Source organism: Nilaparvata lugens, chromosome 9 (genome assembly GCF_014356525.2).
Source record: "Nilaparvata lugens isolate BPH chromosome 9, ASM1435652v1, whole genome shotgun sequence".
In the NCBI taxonomy this organism is placed as follows: domain Eukaryota; kingdom Metazoa; phylum Arthropoda; class Insecta; order Hemiptera; family Delphacidae; genus Nilaparvata; species Nilaparvata lugens.
The window spans coordinates 5,483,037-5,500,435 of record NC_052512.1 but is presented as its reverse complement, the minus strand read 5'-3'; the positions used below and the strand labels follow the sequence as shown (position 1 = coordinate 5,500,435).

The window sequence follows — 17,399 nt, the reverse complement described above, 5'->3', positions numbered from 1 at the left end:
ACATAGTAAAAACACAAACAGAATCTTGGAAATTAACTGACACGTTATCCAGTTATTGTGATCAGTGTGTAATACATAATATCGTCCCCGTTCTGGCAAAACTCACTAACTACAAAATGCTCATTTTCAGTAATGTATTTCGATAGGTTCAAAAATGTAGTTCTTTGAGTAGGCAGAACTCACCAAGTCATATGTTTTATTACTATTTCTATTTTTCCACTTTATTAGATCTCACTAGTTGCTAGATACATTTTTCTTGTCTGGCAAAATCACCAAAGTCCTTTAGTTTTCAAGGAATTGCCTAGCAATTTTCACTTACCATTTTTAATGAGTTTTCATCCTCATGAATACAGAGCTTCATCAAGCACTATACATAAATTCACTATTCATCACTTCACTAAACATATTACGTGACTTTTGCTTCCCACAAACTAATTATTAATGGATAGTGATAACATTATTTAGGAAATGGTGAGCAATATTTGCTGTTTGGTAGTCAGGCAAAACTCACCAAGTGTTATGTGCTTATAACTCGAAACTGTAATTTTTGACTTGGTGAGTTTTGCCAGAATGGGTACGATATTAAATTCATAAAACAACAATAGTTTGAGTCTAGTCTAGCATAATAAACTTGAATAGTCGTCAGTACTACCTGCAGCGTGTAAACATCTTGTCTAATACACCATGGATAATATGATCATTATTAGGATTTGCAATATTATAATCAGTTAATATCAACAAAGTAAACAAAGTAGTAATATATAAACATAAGATAATAGAACAAATAGGCATATAAACGGATAAGTTATCTCAATACAGTTCTCAAGGTCGATGTATCATTGAATTCAAATAGCCATGTATGAGTTTTTTACAATATTTAGTGTAAGAAGCACATATTTTAATATTAAGTGGTAATTTATCAAATAAATAGGGCCCTATAAACAAACAAGAATTTCTAAAAATACATTTTTTAACTTTAGGGGTACGGTACAGAATCCTATCATTACTTCTCATATTGTAATACAGGTTTTCAATTCCACAATTTCCACTTATTAAATAAAACATTTTTAGAACCTTAAAAATATAAAGATTTTGAATAAGCATGATTTTCAAATTGCAATATAAGGGAAAGAGCTTTCTCTTTTTCTTTTATGTAATATTAATCTAATAATATGATTTTGTGATATTCGCAATCTATTTATGAAAGTTTTGAATGTTCCACCCCAACATATCAAACCGTACTGGAGCCGAGAATGAATCAAAGCATAATATAATGATTTCATCAGAGTTTGATCACATAAATTTCTGAGATAATAGAATTTCCTTATTGATCTTCTAATGTCACCATGTAAAATCTGAATGTGTTTTTTCCAAGACATTTTTTCATCAAATGTTAGTCCTAAATATTTAAAAGAGTCAACTCTTTCAATTTCTTCGCAGCTGCAGTCTTCTCGAGTACACCCTTGAGAATGATATAGGAGGATTGGGGCGGAAAAGTCTACAGCTCTATAGTCGAAGTTTATGTATTTTGTCTTAGATACGTTAACTATCATTTTTTTTTACTGCACCATTCTCTCAGGATACTCAAATCAGCTATTATATTATTTTTTATAACTTCTTTGCTTTTATGGGAGTACAAGAAAGCAATGTCATCTGCAAAGGCTTGAATTATTCCATTGAACTTTATATTTAAGAGATCATTAATAAAGATAATGAATAAAATAGCTGAGGAAACGGAGCCCTGGGGGACGCCGACGGTGACGGGAAGGGGGCTACTGAGGCAGCCCTCAGCGCCAACCCTCACCTGCTGTTCCCTGTTACTCAGAAAACTGCGGAACCACCGCAGCGCCACTCCCCTGACTCCGGCCGCCTCAAGCTTTAAAAATAGAATTTCATGATTAATTAAATCAAATGCTTTTGTGAAATCTATATAGAGACCGGTTGTTTTATTGCTATTATTCAAACTATTGTAAACTAGATTTGAGAAATTTAAAAGGGCATCTTCAGTCGATTTTCCTTTTTGGAAGCCGAACTGCTTTTGGGAGAAAAATTATTTTTATTTAGGTAAGTTACTAATCTATTTATCATAAGCTTTTCTAGGATTTTTGAGAAAACGGAAAGCAAGCTAATAGGTCTGATGTTATTTAATTTTATTGAATTTTTCTTTTTGAAAATTGGTATTACGACACTCATCTTTAACATTTCTGGGAAAACTCCTTTACTGAAGCTTAAGTTAAAAATATGGGTCAGTACGGGTGCAATATATAAGGCAATTCTTTTTATTAGTAGAACATTAAATTTATCAAAGCCGGATGATTTCTTATTTTTAAGATTAGAGATAACTTTTAAGATTTCATTATCTGTAGTTGGTTCTATGAAAAAGGAACGGCACTGATGATAAAGACCAAGGCAGACAGAAGAAGGTGTATTGCAATCGGGCTGAACAACATTGATTAGATAACGATTAACTTTGTTGGCTACATTTTGGGGGTCGCACTCAATAGTACCGTCCTCCAATTCCACCTTATCAAAAATTTGATTACGGCTTTCACCAGTTAAGCTGTTGATTACTCTCCACTGTCTGGCCGGATCTCCATCAGCAATACGAATACAATTTGAATAGAAGTTTCTCTTTGTAGAATCAATTTCATTTTTTAGATTGTCATAATAAGTATTATAATGGTCTCTTAGGGTGTATCATAAGGTCTTTTTTTTAATAATTTGTATAATTTCCTTCTCCTTTCTATTTTACGTAAAAGGTCTGTGGTAATCCACGGACTTATGATCTTAGCTTTTGTAAGTCTATTATTAGAATTTATAGTTTTAGAGCATTTATTAACTAGGTCCGTTAGAATAGAATGAAATCTCTCATAACTTAAATTTACATCTTCTATCTGATACACATCATTCCAATCAAGTAATTGAAGACATTCACAAACTTTATCAATATCGGTTATTGATTGCTTAGTAACAGATAACGATGAATTATCTTCAAGATTAATACGGTTTTCATCAAATTTTAGCCCTAGCAGACAATGGTCAGTGATGTTCAGATCAAAGATAGCATGCTTAAAACTATTTATTTGTCTATGTTTGATGAAAATATGGTCAATAAGGGTTTTAGTTCTTGAGGTAATTCTAGTTGCTTTATCGACAATAGATGAGAAGCCATTATTTTCCATTAAACTTAGATAGATTGTTGAATTTTCTTTACCATTTAATAAGTCAATATTAATATCTCCTACTATAATTGCATTTGAAGTTAAATAATGCATACTTTGCTCTAGTTCAGTTATAAAGCTTTTTTCTGTAAATTCTTGCAGTCTATAAACACAAAGTAATTTGAAATAATGTTTATTAATTTTCACATTCAATAGAATAGAATCGGCTGTTTTCATACAATTGAAATCTTGTTCGGTAACACAGACAGAGTTCAGAGCGTAACAAATTATTCCTCCTGATCTATAAGCATCATTACAGCGAGCAAACATTATAATGCGGTATATTGTACATATTTAATTCATCAGAGTTTATCCAAATTTCAACTTTTTTCTCAAAAACTACTCACACTACAGCTTCCAGACTAGTTTTATTCAATTCTTTCATATGAATCCAGCATAAGTTCTTTAAAAACTAGTCCCAAAACAATTCAGCATCGGTGTATTTCACCAGAGGAACTGAATTGCGGGCGAAATCTTTCACCCTGTTTATATGAACATTTTTTCTTATTTTTACCTCTACTATCACGTATCAAAATATTTTACCATAATTATGAATCACCCTGTACAATATTAACAAATAATATTGTATTTATTACTATTAACAATGATAACAAAATTATACTTACCTACTAAGATATAGCTAATGATGATTCTCAAAATTTTCTATTAGTCTATTTAAACTATGAATAAAGCTAAGTAAAAATTCTATACAAATTTCACTGAATTTAAGGTAGAAGCTGTTTGAGACGTAACGAATATCACTATCAATATTATGATAATGGAAGAACATTGCTTTTGCTAACATTCAATTCAAAAATGCAATGCCATTTAAAAGAAGTAATAATAATAATAATGTAGGTAGGTAGATAGGATATAGAAAAGGAACTAGAGAGACAAGCTGCTAATAAGCTTGTAGGCTGCGCTACTATCGGATTATGTAGTTACACATCAATGACGTCATAGTACAACCAGCTGATGGCAGTCCGACTGTTCTTATGACGTCATAAGGACGGTCAGTTTACAGAACGGTCACTTTGCAGGACGGTCAGTTTGCAAGACGGTTAGTTTGTAGGACGGTCAATTTGCAGGTCGGTCAGTTTGTAAGTCGGTCAGATGGTATACACCCGTCTATTGTTTCTGGTATTAACAAAGTGAACAGTATTTCTTAATTGATAACGATGCAGATTCTCCTTAGGGCCGGTTTCCGAGATCGGGATTTAGCTAAGTTCTAGACTTTATACAGCTACAGTCAGAAAATTAACTTTTCGCCACACTGCACAGAAAGCAGCTGTTTTCCAGTCTCTACGTAGATCTGAAAGACAATATTTGCAGACAACTCTCGTCTGACCTCAGAACATCCTTTCCGGCTGCTTTATGGAAATTTTTGAAAATGTGTTCGGACAACTGTGCCATATGGTGAATTGTGTTCAGGAGGGTGAGTTCGGAAATTTCCACCCCACTTTGAGTACCCTACGATGTCTGGTTCTTGAGATATGAGACATCAAAGTTCCCCCCCCTCATAAAACATTCTTATTCAATTTATTATTCTTATATAGCTGATACCAGAGAGTTAGGCGGCTTCGTGGGTCACATGGTGTTACCTACCCACAGCTGATGCAATGCATCTATCTATTGCCAAGCTAGATGATAACTCTACTTGACAACATAAGCTGTTGGAACGCACAAGAGACCCACGAAGCCACCTAACTTTTTGGCGTCAGCTGTACCTGTAGTGTGGCGAAAAATACCGTACGTGACTCTCTCAGAAAGGTGTTTAAGGTATTTGGATAACATATTCCTGGGCTCGGCAAGCCTCGCCCGGGAAACTATCCTCATACCGTAAACGCTAACTTTCTGTGCTTGTAGCGTAATATACTATTCCAAAACGGGGCCTAGTCGCAGTTCTTATAACAGTTGTGGCAGTTTTTATTTTCTCATTTCTATAATTGGAAACGATTTTCCTTGACGGAATCAATAAACATTTCTAAATAATTCAGAATAGCTGAAACTTCACACTATTTTCATTTTATTTTGTGTTTAATTTTCCAGTTTTTTTAAATTCAATTCAAACGTGACTTTGACAATGACTACGACTATGCCCCGTTTCGGAAAGCCAATTTTCTTACTACAGCTGTTTAAAGTCTAGAACTCAGCCAAATCCCGAGCTCGGAAGCCGGCCCATAGTGTATAACAAAACAGAATAATATTCTGTTTCAATATAACATATAATTACATGTACTGATTCATTACTGTCAGAATTTTATTATTAATGAATACAGGCCTACAAAGTTCTAAATAGGGTGATTCCGTGATTATTCGCACGGCTTTTTTTTGTAGTAGTAGAATATTGTTTATGTGCACTGAATTTCCCCATAAAAGAATACCATAAGACAAGAGACTGTGAAAGAAAGAAAAGTATGCTGTCCTTAAATATATTTTTGGAACCGTATTAGCAAGGCTTCTCAGCAGATAGATCATTCTACACAGCTTAGTGCTTACATATTTGACATGAGGCACCCAAGTGAGTTTTGGATCTAAAAGAACATCTTGCTTATGACGCAACACACACTGATCATTAGTCATTGCAATTAGACTTGTCTTCAAAGGCAACTATGTGAAGTATTGTGACTAAACGTTACTAGTCTTGACTAATCGGTGTGTAACTAGCCTTAGATTAGTTACAATCTCATCTTCTCTATCGATTATGTCTACATTGTGTTTATTTTCTCACATCCACAGTTGAAGTTCTACAGAATCGTGAACCATCTGCTAGGAGTGAAAGAGATAATGGGCATAAAATACCATGAGGGTGTACAGGTGATAACTCGTCATTATCTGGGAGACCAGAAAACTGCCGAAATCAAAGAGGTGAAGTACATGATGATGGAACAAGACAACCGTAAATACATCAGATATTGTGAGTAATCATGAGATCACTTCACTTATATTGGGCTACTTAATTCAAAATATCGGAGGACCGAGGAGTACAAATTCTCTCTGGAGTACAAAAGCATACAAATTTTATAACGAAAGACGAAATTATAATATTTTTATAGTTTATAGAACTAGGAGTTCTGTGAACATTAGACCTCGCGCTCAGTTAATTACATTAATCTGTTGTTATGTTTTCTTGAAAAAATAATAAATAATTAGAGCAGCTATAGAGTAAAAATTTAGTCCAACATTCACAATTACATGATGAAGTTTTCACTTGAGAAAATTACTTCTAATTCCACTATCCGAAAAAGGACTGTTATTCATACACCATGAATGCTAATGGTCGTTGCTAATACTTTGTCTCCACACTTTGAATTTCAACTAAATTTCAACACCTCATAAGGGGGTGACTTGGGGGTTGTAACTCGAATATTTGAAATATTAACACCCATTGTGTGGTACATCATTTTCAAAGCCTGTCTGGAACAAGAAATGTTTTATGATTATGGATACAAAATGGCGGCTGATTGAAGTTTTAGTTTTTGAAGAAATAATTGTTATAGTTCAATCAGCCGCCATTTTCGATAAAAGTATCATAGAACATTCTTATTAATGTCATCCTTCTTGTTTCACACAGGCCTTGAAAATGATGTACCACACAATAGGTGTTAATATTCAAATTATTTGAGTTACAACCCCTCATTTCTTCAAAAACTAAAATTTCAATCAGCCGCCATTTTGGATACAGATCTCATGGAACATTTTAATCGAATCCATTTTTCATGTTTTAAAAAGGTCTTTCAAATGGTGCATCATACAATGGGTGTTAATATTTAAAATATTCGAGCTACAACCCCTGAGTCATGCACCCCCTTATGAGAGGTTAAAATTCAGTTGTACGTCAAAAGGTAGAGTTTTTAACCAATAACTTAACCTGGAACTTACAATATTTTTTCTACAACAGTCTTCAACTTATTGAAGGGTTCCCATACATATGACTCACTATGTATATGTTTCCAGATTATCCATTTATTCAATTTAATAATAATAAAAATATTTATTTCAATTAAGATGAATGAGAAAAAACAAAAAACAAAGATATAAAATAATATTAATTGAAAAAATATAATTATCATCCAATTTGATTCTCTTTCAGTGGGGAAATTTAAAGAGGCGAGAAAAAGGGATGACATAGAAGTAGTAGCTGAGTAAGTAGTTTTCATTTTAAATAGACCACAAATCTCAATATCAATAGATTATTCCAAAGATAATTTGAATTTGAATTTCCAATTTCAGTAGGTTAGGTATTCAACTTTCAATGTGTGTTCAGATCTATGCGCTCCTGTATTGACTATATCACATGTCAGTAGGATCACTACCTCCGTAGTAAACAAAGCCATAGTGCATTCGTGTGACGTCAGCACAGGTAGGGCTCCTACACCAATAAAAACACTAGCTGATATAGATCAGCTGAAATCAACGAATTTTTATTGGTGTAGGAACCCTACTTGTGCTGACGTCACAAGAATGCATTATGGCTTTGTTTACGGAGGTAGAGATAGGATCTGATCACACTCATTGCAAAATTCTTCTTCTTCTTCTTCTTCTTCTTCTTTCTCCTCCTCCTCCTCCTCCTCCTCCTTTTCCTTCTTCTCCTTCTCCTTCTCCTTCTCCTTCTCCATCTCCATCTCCATCTCCTTCTCCTTCTCCTTCTCCTTCTCCTTCTTCTTATTCATAAACAGCACTATACAAAGCATTTATTTGATTTCTTCTCTCGTACTTTCGGTCTCAAGTACTGTTATTTTTTATTTTCTATTGATCTCCATATTTATTGATGATTGACTTCAACTTTTGTGCTGTACTTGATTATTAGAAGACTATTATTTCAAGTTTGATTTGAGGCTAAGCCTCATGCCAGCATCTCAAAGGATATATATATTGTTTGTATTACTTCTTAAATTGAATCATTGATTGAAGTGGGATTAGTTGTATTATATTTATACATAAATATTCTTCTTCACTGTACTTTTTTCTTCTCCTTATAATAACTAGACTTTTGTTCCTCAAATTTATGTCAGTGGAACTCCATAGAGCTTATTTCAATACAATCATTGTCTCTAATTTTAATGTGCAACTATGGTCGTTATTCGTTCTTTTGCTTCATGATAATAATAGCAAACTATAGTAACCTCTATTTTACATTTCTTCAGTTTATTACTCCAGATCTTATCCACTGTTTTGTTATTATCATGAATTATAATTGTTCCTCATGTTGGGTTCTTGACTAGCACGTTCTTATTCTTTAGTTTGTCAAGAATCTTCTGCTTTGAAGCTAGTAATGGTTGACAAGCTCTTATATCCAGCTTTTATAATCTATATATAAATTACAGTTCAGTTTCTGCTCGAACCTTCTGTCATTATGATTGGCGATTTACTTTTCTCAGTTAATTTTATAATAACGTATGTATGTGTGTGTGCGTGTGTGTATGAGTGGTTTGAATCCTTCGTTTATTACATCAACTATGTATTGATTAGCTCGACTCTTGCTTTCATGTGCCCTGGCTCTTGGTCTTGTCATCATTCTCATGAGTGTAGCTCCAGATGATAGTGCAGCCGCGCCAAGCACAAAGGGCTTCATTGAACAAGCTTTTTTGCCCCACAAGAATTTTTTAAAAATATGTCATGTGAATGCGCAGTCACTGCAGTGTCACATTGATGAATTCCGTGATTTGTTTGGCACACAGATCTGTGATGTGATGTTGGTCTCTGAAACATGGCTGAGGCCTTCGATATCGTCGAACGCTATTCACATTGATAACTTTAGCATATTCAGGAATGATAGGCTTCATAAGAATGGTGGGGGAGTTGCTGTTTTTGCAAAGGAAGATTTGAAAGCCAAAGTTTTATTTCAGTCCGACAATTCCAGACCAAACAGGCCTGAGTTTATGTTTATTGAAATAGTTGCGGCGAATTCCAAAGTGTTGATTGGAGTTTGTTACCGCCCTCCACACATAGGATATATGTGTGAATTCGAGGACGCTCTCCTGCAGTGTATGCCGGCTTACAGTCATGTGATTGTTATGGGTGACTTTAACACAGACTTGCTTGGACGTGACACTTTTGACTTGACACAACTAAAGACAATATTCTTTACTTGCAATATGACAATACTTCCGCTACAGGCTACACACCACACAGCCACTTCCCACACTTTGTTGGATCTTGTCACTGTTTGTGATGCTGATGCTGTGAAGAGTCATGGACAGGTGCCAGTGCCGGGTCTCTCAGCTCATGATCTGGTTTATTGCATTTATGCTGTGAAAGCCCCCAAGTCACAAGCAAGAATCATAAGATACCGTGATTATAAGAATATTAATTACTCGGAATTGTTTGCTGACCTTTTCTCTGTTCCTTGGCATCATGTTGTCATGGCTGCTACTATTGATGAGAAGCTGGAAGTATTCCAACAAATTATGTGCGAGCTGTTCAATAAACATGTGCCGTTGAGGAGCAAAAAGGTAACTAGGAGACCAGCTCCCTGGATAACACCGGACATACGTCAGCTTATGAACGAGCGTGACAAAAAATTCCGCTTGGCTAAGAGATGTGGGTGTCCAATGATGTTTGCAGAGTAAAAAAGGCTTAGGAATCGTTGTAAGCTGAGGATACGAAATTCAAAATTTAATTACTTTCGAGCCCTACTGACAGACAATCGTTCCTCTGCAAGTATCTGGAGAACCGTAAAAAGTATGGGGTTGGGTAAAGAGAAGAAACTGCCTAACATCACTCATAGCCTTGAAGAGCTCAACTCTTTTTTCTGTAATGTCCCAGTCAGTGATGAGGGTGCCCGTGCATATGCCGACACTCTCCAAGTAAACGCTCTTGAGAATGAGTTCGAATTTTCTGAAGTTTCGGAACTTCAAGTTTTCCACTGCCTAAACAGGATCAGAAGCAATGCAGTTGGTGAGGACTCTCTTCCTATAAAGTTCATACGAGATACTCTTCCTGTCACTCTCCCTTATATAACACATTTGTATAACTTTTCACTTCTATCTTCCATTTTTCCAACTCAGCTACTCAGCCGTCTTACCCCTCAATAAAATACCAAATCCCGTCTCACCATCTGACTTCAGGCCCATACATATTCTCTCACCCCTTTCTAAGGGATTAGAGAGGGTAGTGCATCAGCAGGTTAATAATTATCTTACAATGAACAACCCTCTAAGTGATTTTCAATCTGGTTTTAAGAAAGGCCACAGTACCACCACTGCATTGCTTTGTGTGACTGAGGATATTCGTAGAGCGATGGATGGAAGACAGGCTACTCTGCTAGTGCTGATAGATTTCAGTAAAGCTTTCGATTGCGTCTACCACCCTCTCCTGTTGAAAAAACTGAGGAATTTGGGGTTCTCCACTCATGTAGTGGATTGATTCGGTTCCTACCTGAGTAACAGGTGCCAATCTGTTAAGTACAATGGGTTCTCATCTGGCTATCACATTTTAGGAAGGGGCGTTCCCCAGGGGTCTGTACTTGGGCCTCTGTTGTTCAGTATATATATTAATGATGTAACCAATATCTTCAGATTCTGCAAACAGCACCTATATGCCGATGACCTGCAATTGTACATCCACTTTGATTTGAACGACTTTACTGCTACAGTTGACAATATGAATAGTGAACTTGAGACTCTTACGGACTGGACTATGAAACATGGACTTAGAATTAACGAAACGAAATCCAAGGCAATAATTATTGGCTACACTAAACTCATGACTCGCCGAGGTTTCAACTTTGATAATGGACCATACATAAAAATAAACGACACAAATTTGAATTACAGTGACTTTGTTACAAATCTGGGACTGACAATAGACAAAACACTTGACTGGACGACACAAATCAACACCTGTAATAAGGTATTTGCAGGTATCCACTCGCTTAAGAAGGTTAGTGACTTCATTCCACTTCATGTGAAAGTGATGCTGGTTAAGTCATTGATTTTCCCATACTTCTCCTACGGTGACATTGTGATCAATAACATGACTGTGGCCTTGTCTGAGCGACTGCAGAGGGCTCAGAACTATTGCATCCGGTTCATCTTCAATCTAAGAAGAGATGATCATATCACCCCATTTTTCCAGCAACTACATGTGCCAAAGCTCAAGCAAATGAGGGAGTATCACATTCTGATGCTGCTTCATGAACTGTTGCATCTTAAAACCCCAGGTTATTTAGCTCATAAATTTGTTTTTATTGGGGATCGTAGTGTGAGAGGTACCAGGCAGGGCTCCCAACTATTGGTTATTCCAAACCATAGAACATCTATGTATAATAAATCATTCCATGTATCAGCTTGCCGGATCTGGAATCTGTTGCCTCCAACTGTGAAGAGTATTGGCGATCGAGCTCTGTTTGGCGCGGCAGTATTGAATTGGCTGAGATCTGGTGGCGCAGATTAGGCTTGGGTCGGGTTCAGCTTTATTTTTTTGTCTATTTACATTGTATCAATCTACATAAATTTAACTCATTTTTACCTTTTATGCAACTACAGATACAAAATATTTCATCTTATACTCTTTTTATGATAATTATTATACCTTGTAAAATCTTTGTTTTTAGGGTTGTTTTGTGTGCATGTGTGAATGAGTGGCAACTCAAATCAAATCAAATCAAATCAAATTTATTTCCCATTTTAACATAACTTACACATCTTTCAGAGCATGCATTAACTTCTGATTACAAAAAAATCGCTTGAAATAGCTAACATACCCTGAAAAGAAAAATACAAAAGATCTTTACACTGGAAAATAAACCCAAAGGTTACTGAACCTGTTTGGGCAGATAAAAAAGTTGTTACAATAATTGAACAATACAAAAACAAAAGAACAAAGGAAAGAAGTTAAAAAACTGAAACGACAAAAGCAAAGAAAAAAAAAGAAAGAAAACTCCAGCATCAGTTGAACATTACAAAAAGGAAACTAATAACATTGCACAATAGATTACAGTCATATAGTATTACAAGTTCAATAGATTTTTTATGCTTAACAGCCATTAGAAAAACATTATTGTTAGAGTAGATTATAACAATTTTGTACCTTTTAATTTTTGATTAGTGCAGTCATAATGTACCCTGCAGCTCTACTACACAATGTTGTCATAATACTTTGATACATCTTCGTGAATCAGGTGTTTGTGCAATAAACTACAGAAGGATGTCTTCTTCCTACATCCTCTTATATTAACAGGGAGCTTGTTAAAAAATGTTGGTGCCAGGTAAGAGAAGAATTTTTTAAAAATAGATAGGTTTGGTTTAGGGACTTGCACATCTAGCTGATTCCTCCCAACCCTGCGCGTATTAATCAACCGCATTTCTTCACTCCGATCGAAAAAAAGCTTTAGTGTTTTATAGATACTGTATACAAGTTTCTGATTGGCAGTATTCTGAGTTCATTGAAAGCCGGTGCAGAGTGATCATATCTACTTCTATAAGACTCACGAATGATTTCTGTAGGATAATTATTGGTTGTAAAGCTGCCTTATATGCTCCCCCCCAAACTTCCAGGCCATACTCAAAATTCGAGTTAATGAGAGCGAAGTAGATCCTTCTCATCAGTTCCGCATTACAAACAGTCCTAAGATTGATTAGATCTTAATTTCTTCATTTCTGATAAGTTTTCCTATATGATTTTTCTAGTGGAATTTGAAATATTGTTTCCAATTGTATTAATAGATTAAGTTTGAAATTCTCTTTTATTATCTGTAATTGTATTTTGATTAAGAGTTTTATTTACTTATGTTAATCTCATGTAATCTTATTACATAATATGTAATCTTTTTTTCCGTTTTATTATGTGAATTTTTCTTCTATTGTAAAGGGTTGTGTGGTAGAGAGGACCAGGAGTCCTAACTCCGCCCTAATAAAGGCATATAATCAATCAATCAATCAATCTCCTTCTCCTTCTCCATCTTCATCTCCTTCTCCTTCTCCTTCTCCTCTCCTTCTCCTTCTCTTCTCCTTCTCCTTCTCCTTCTCCTTCTCCATCTCCATCTCCATCTCCTTCTCCTTCTCCTTATTCTTCTCCTTCTCCATCTCCATCTCCTTCTCCATCACCATCTCCTTCTCCTTCTCATTCTCCTTCTCCTTCTCCTTCTGAAATTTTCAAGTGGTCCAATAAGCGAGTTATGGGTTATTGAAGTGCTAACTCCGTTTTCTTTCCAGATCATAAACGGTTTCGACTATATTATCAGAACCTCTCTTAAAAATTCAAAAAAATGTATCTTCCCAAACTAAAACATTTTCTTCCCCATATCGTTCATAAATAAAGAAGTAACAGTTTTTGTAAATTCGATAGCTTGTTCACTCTGACTTTAATCGTGAGAAAACGCATATTAGAACAAAGCCAATGATATACTGAATGAATTGAAAAAAACTTTAATGGAAAATTCGAAACCGTTCATGATCTGGGAAGAAAACTGGAGTCTAGCACTTCAACAACCCATAACTTGATTATTAGACCAATTAGGGTCGGTTTCCGAGCTCGGGATTTAGCCAAGTCCTAGACTTTAAACAGCTGGAGTCAGAAAATTAGCTTCACAAAACGGGGCGTAGTCGCAGCTTTTATAACAGTAGTAGTAGTTCTTATTTTTTCATTTCTATAATTGGAAACGTTTTTCCTTGACGAAATTAGACATTCCTAAATAATTCAAAATAGCTGAATCTTTACACTTTTTTTCTCTTTATTTTATTTTGGTTTCAATTTTATAGTTTTTCGAAATTTAATTCAAACGTGACTAAGAGCTTGTTCATATGACAGCGATTTACGCTCGTTTGTCGCTCGATTGGCAAATCACTTGGTTTGCCAGCCTCGTACACATGACAGCGATTCATGAGCGGTTTGCACTCGGTTATGAGAAATACTACGTACAACATCTATGTACTCAATCTTTATCACTATAAATTACTCTTTAACATATATTACTGCTCTGATCGAAACCGCTCAGTTGACTGAAGACATGTGTACGCTCTCACGCCTGCACTAGTATATCGAGCCGCCCGGCGACAACCGAGACTACCGCCGCGATTCGCCGGCGACTACTAAAACCGAGCGATGCATGAGTACGGCAACATGTGTTTCCCTATACCTAGCAATCGCTCGGTTTGTCAACCGAACGTAAATCGCTGTCATGTGAACAGGCTCTATGATAATGACTGGGACTACGCCCCGTTTTGGAAAACCAATTTTCTGACTCCAGCTGTTTAAAGTCTAGGATTTGGCTAAATTCCGAGCTCGGAAACCGGCCCTTGAAAATTTCAGTTGACACTTTTTCTCACTCTTATAATAATCTTAACAATTATATTGAAAAAATTATCCAATTTAAATAAAAATGAAAAGGTGTACCGAACAGTTTCTAATGAGAATATTACCGGTATGTTGTTCAGTGCTGCTGGAACGGAGTCTTTAGTATCGGATAGAATGGCAAAACCAGGTCAGAGCACCCATGTGACAGAATTGCATGAGACATCAGAGACACATGAGATACATGATGAGGGAATCCATCTGGTTGTCAAATACAACTACCCTTCAGATGCCACACAAACTAGAAATGCTACTCTAGGAAAAGCTACATCAAAAGCCAGGTTAGTTATTCGGAAATAGTTGACCGAGCGAAGTGGGGTCTAAGATTCATGTCGACGGTTTTGCATTTCTCTTTATGTTTAACTAGCTGTCAGGCTCGCTTCGCTCTCCATATCCGTCTAGCAAGGGGGCTACGCCCCCTGGACCCCCTACTGGATCGCCCAATAATGAGATTAGCGGGCTCGCTTCGCTCGCCTGCATTTCTCATTTGAGCATGCTTCATTCCATAAGAAAGTTAAAGTACTGAGAAAACGAAAAAGAAACTGAGAAAAACGTTGGAGAAACGCTGATTTTGGGCGTATTTTTGATGAAATATTAAAGTCACCTCATCACAACATCGACTCCTTAGACCCTAGCTAAACCTCTGTACCAAATTTGAACATTTTCTATTACTTGATGAAAGAACTGAGAAAACGCAAAAAACCGCTATAATTTTGGGCGTATCTTTGGCGTTATTTCAAATTCCTTCTAATACAACATTATCACACCCCAGCTGAGCTTCTGTAGTGAATTTGAACATTTTCTTTCCATTTGTTATCAAAGCTCAAGCTGAGAAAGCGCGAAAAAATGCTCGAAAAACGCTAATTTTGGGCGTATTTTTGACTTCATTGCAAATTCCTTCTAACACAACATTATTACACCCTAGCTGAGGCTCTGTACTAAATTTGAACATCTAAAGGGCCAACTGAACATACCTACCAAATTTGAACGTTTTTGGTCCGGTAGATTTTTAGTTCTGCGAGTGAGTGAGTGAGTGAGTCAGTCAGTCAGTCAGTCAGTCAGTCAGTCAGTGAGTGAGTGCCATTTCGCTTGATAATTTCTCGAAAAAGTTCCTCATGACTTTGCTGTGCAATGAACGGTTAAATAGTGAAAATTTTGGGGGGCCCAGCTCCCTCAGGGGGGGGGCAGATTTCTGAAAATCCTTTTGTAGTGGATGTTTTGAGGCTACAATAAACAATTGTGTGAAATTTCAAGTTTTTAGGCTTAGTAGTTTGGGCTGTGGTGTGATTTCAGTTTGTCGGGGCTTAGCCTTTTAGATATAGGTAGAAGAAGAGAGAGAAGAAGAAGAAGAAGAAGAAGAAGAAGAAGAACATGAGCATATGTTTCATAATGTTAAAAATCTGCTGTTAATCATTCGCCGTACCGTACTCCGAACCATTCGCCGTGCCGCTTGTTCTAACTGCTCGCCTCACCTAACTCCGAACGCTGAACTTTTCAGCCAATCAGAGCCCTCGATTACAATTCGCCGTGCAGCTCGCTCAACAATATTTTGGCTATCCATCACAAGTGGAAAACATGCGAACATGAACACAGTATGGGCAATTTTTTATTTGATTAAATTCATGTCTTGAAGAATTCATTGTTACGAATGATAAATTGATAGGAGCTTATAAATATTTTCTAATTCAAATTAAATAACTTCTGAAAAAATAATGATTGGATAAATAGCAATATTGAATTATTGTTGACCAAGAACTCAGTACATCGACAATTCATTCAACTAATTCTGTGTATTGATGAAATTATAATCATTTTCTCTATTGATAATCAATTTCATCAACTAATCATCAACTAACTGAAAAAATTACTTCAATTTCCATGAATTTATTAATAGATAGATCTATATAAATCTAAAGTGTAGGTCATATCTAAATTCACAAAGAGTTCGATTCTTGTTGGCAAGATAGATGTTATTCAATGCAGAAATCATTGTTATTTTACTAAAAGATAGGATAAAATGAATAGTTCTCTTCCAGGGGGAGTTTTGACAACCAACAAAACTCATTTTTCCTCCACCTACTGGCTAAAGTACTTACTTTACTCCCTGAAACATAATACTAAAGTGTCACTTTTTCGCTCTCGGTAGTAAAAAACAGAAAAACTCCCTAGGGAGTAAAAGTGACTCCATTTAAATAACATGGGAAGCATCTCTATTCTAAAAACTTACATTATAATAGGTTAGAAGGTCTAAGCTCAGATGAGAAAGCATAAAGAGGTGTCTGTCATTGAGTCAACTGAATTCAATACCACAACCAGAAATTTGATCAACTCATGAAATATATGTTTGTATGATATTATATTCTTAATATTAGTAGACAATAACAATTTTTAAAATATCTTATTCTATTCAAAATACCAGCCAACAAATATTTTTGATCTGCAATTCAAATCTGAACCGCGTGATCTGTAGTCAGCCATTTTTGGTAGACACCCAGCTGATATAATTGTTACAACTTTTGCCGATAGATAGCGCAATCGGCAGTGCCAATCAGACGGCCGGTTTTTAGGTTTTAGATTTTAGGTTATGTTGTTAGGAAACATTGTCACCAATACGTAAGTTATTAGAATGATTTTATTTGCAGTTTCTATAAAAAAAATGTAGATGGAGGAAAAATATTGTGTACATCACGAGTGAAAAATACTTTTTCTCCCTCAGGAAAATTGTTGCCCTCGGCTTCGCCTCGGGCTTCAAACTTCTCCCTCAGGGAGAAAAAGTCGTACTTTTCACCCTAGATATAAAAATAACTATTTCATTTGAAGAAATAATATCAAAAAGGTGCATAGGACCTTACTTTTTTGTTCAGCTTGCCAAAATACCCCTCA

At 35.8% G+C, this 17,399-nt stretch overlaps 1 protein-coding gene across 1 annotated transcript in view; it reads left to right on the top strand.

Moving 5' to 3' along the window:
- Nucleotides 1-17,399, top strand: part of LOC111055435 — a 324,213-nt gene that overhangs the window by 99,001 nt on the left and 207,813 nt on the right. Inside the window, exons 4-6 of the mRNA XM_039435440.1 lie at nucleotides 5,961-6,138; nucleotides 7,315-7,366; nucleotides 14,600-14,797. Coding sequence (XP_039291374.1) covers nucleotides 5,961-6,138; nucleotides 7,315-7,366; nucleotides 14,600-14,797 — 428 coding nt within the window. The remainder of the gene's footprint in view (nucleotides 1-5,960; nucleotides 6,139-7,314; nucleotides 7,367-14,599; nucleotides 14,798-17,399) is intronic.